This window comes from Tupaia chinensis, unplaced genomic scaffold (genome assembly GCF_000334495.1).
Source record: "Tupaia chinensis unplaced genomic scaffold, TupChi_1.0 Scaffold000303_1, whole genome shotgun sequence".
Lineage (NCBI taxonomy): Eukaryota > Metazoa > Chordata > Mammalia > Scandentia > Tupaiidae > Tupaia > Tupaia belangeri.
The window spans coordinates 1,793,504-1,794,114 of NW_006159793.1; the positions used below are offsets into that span (position 1 = coordinate 1,793,504).

A 611-nucleotide genomic window follows, 5' to 3' on the forward strand; every position below is an offset into this window, starting at 1 on the left:
TGTCCCAGGAGTGCATGAGTCCTATAGCAAAAATTTCTCTTAAAAAAAAGAAAAAGTGAGAAAGCAAGCTGCCAGGTCCGAGACTAGAACCACGGTTGGCCATAGGAGAGTCCAGCACTCTTAACCACCAGTGAATGAAGTGGGTAACTGTAAGTTCAGATCTAGAGAGAGGTCTGGATTAGGGAGTTGAAAGATGAGTAAAACGTGGCCCAGCCGCCACAGAATTAATATGGAAGACAAACCCCTTTAAGGAGCCAGCCTGAAGGATTGAAGCGAGGCTGTCATTCACATCCTGGCTGGTCAGGGGGCGGGGCCAGGACTCGCCACGTCCTCTCCGCTCCAATGGGAGCTCTCGTTGCCCCAGCGTCTCCGCCCCTTTCGTCCGCGGGGGTGAAGCCCGTCGCCAGTAGCAAGACTACATTTCCCGGCGCTCCGCGCGGCCAGGGCGAACGAGGAGCCGGAAGCGGGGCGCGCGAGGTCTAAGGACACGAGGGAAGTGGCGGGCGGGGACTGAGGGGGGGCGTGCAGGTGAGCCGAGAGGCCCGGGGTCGCCGGCATGGCCGAGGCCAGGAAGCGGCGGGAGGCGCCACCCCTGGCTTACCAGCCTCCGC

At 60.1% G+C, this 611-nt stretch overlaps 1 protein-coding gene across 1 annotated transcript in view; it reads left to right on the plus strand.

Annotated features, from left to right (window-relative positions):
• The first annotated feature begins 556 nt into the window (after positions 1-556).
• Positions 557-611, plus strand: part of TCOF1 (treacle ribosome biogenesis factor 1) — a 45,184-nt gene continuing 45,129 nt past the window's right edge. Inside the window, exon 1 of the mRNA XM_006150903.3 lies at positions 557-583. Within this exon, the coding sequence (XP_006150965.1) occupies positions 557-583 (27 nt within the window). The remainder of the gene's footprint in view (positions 584-611) is intronic.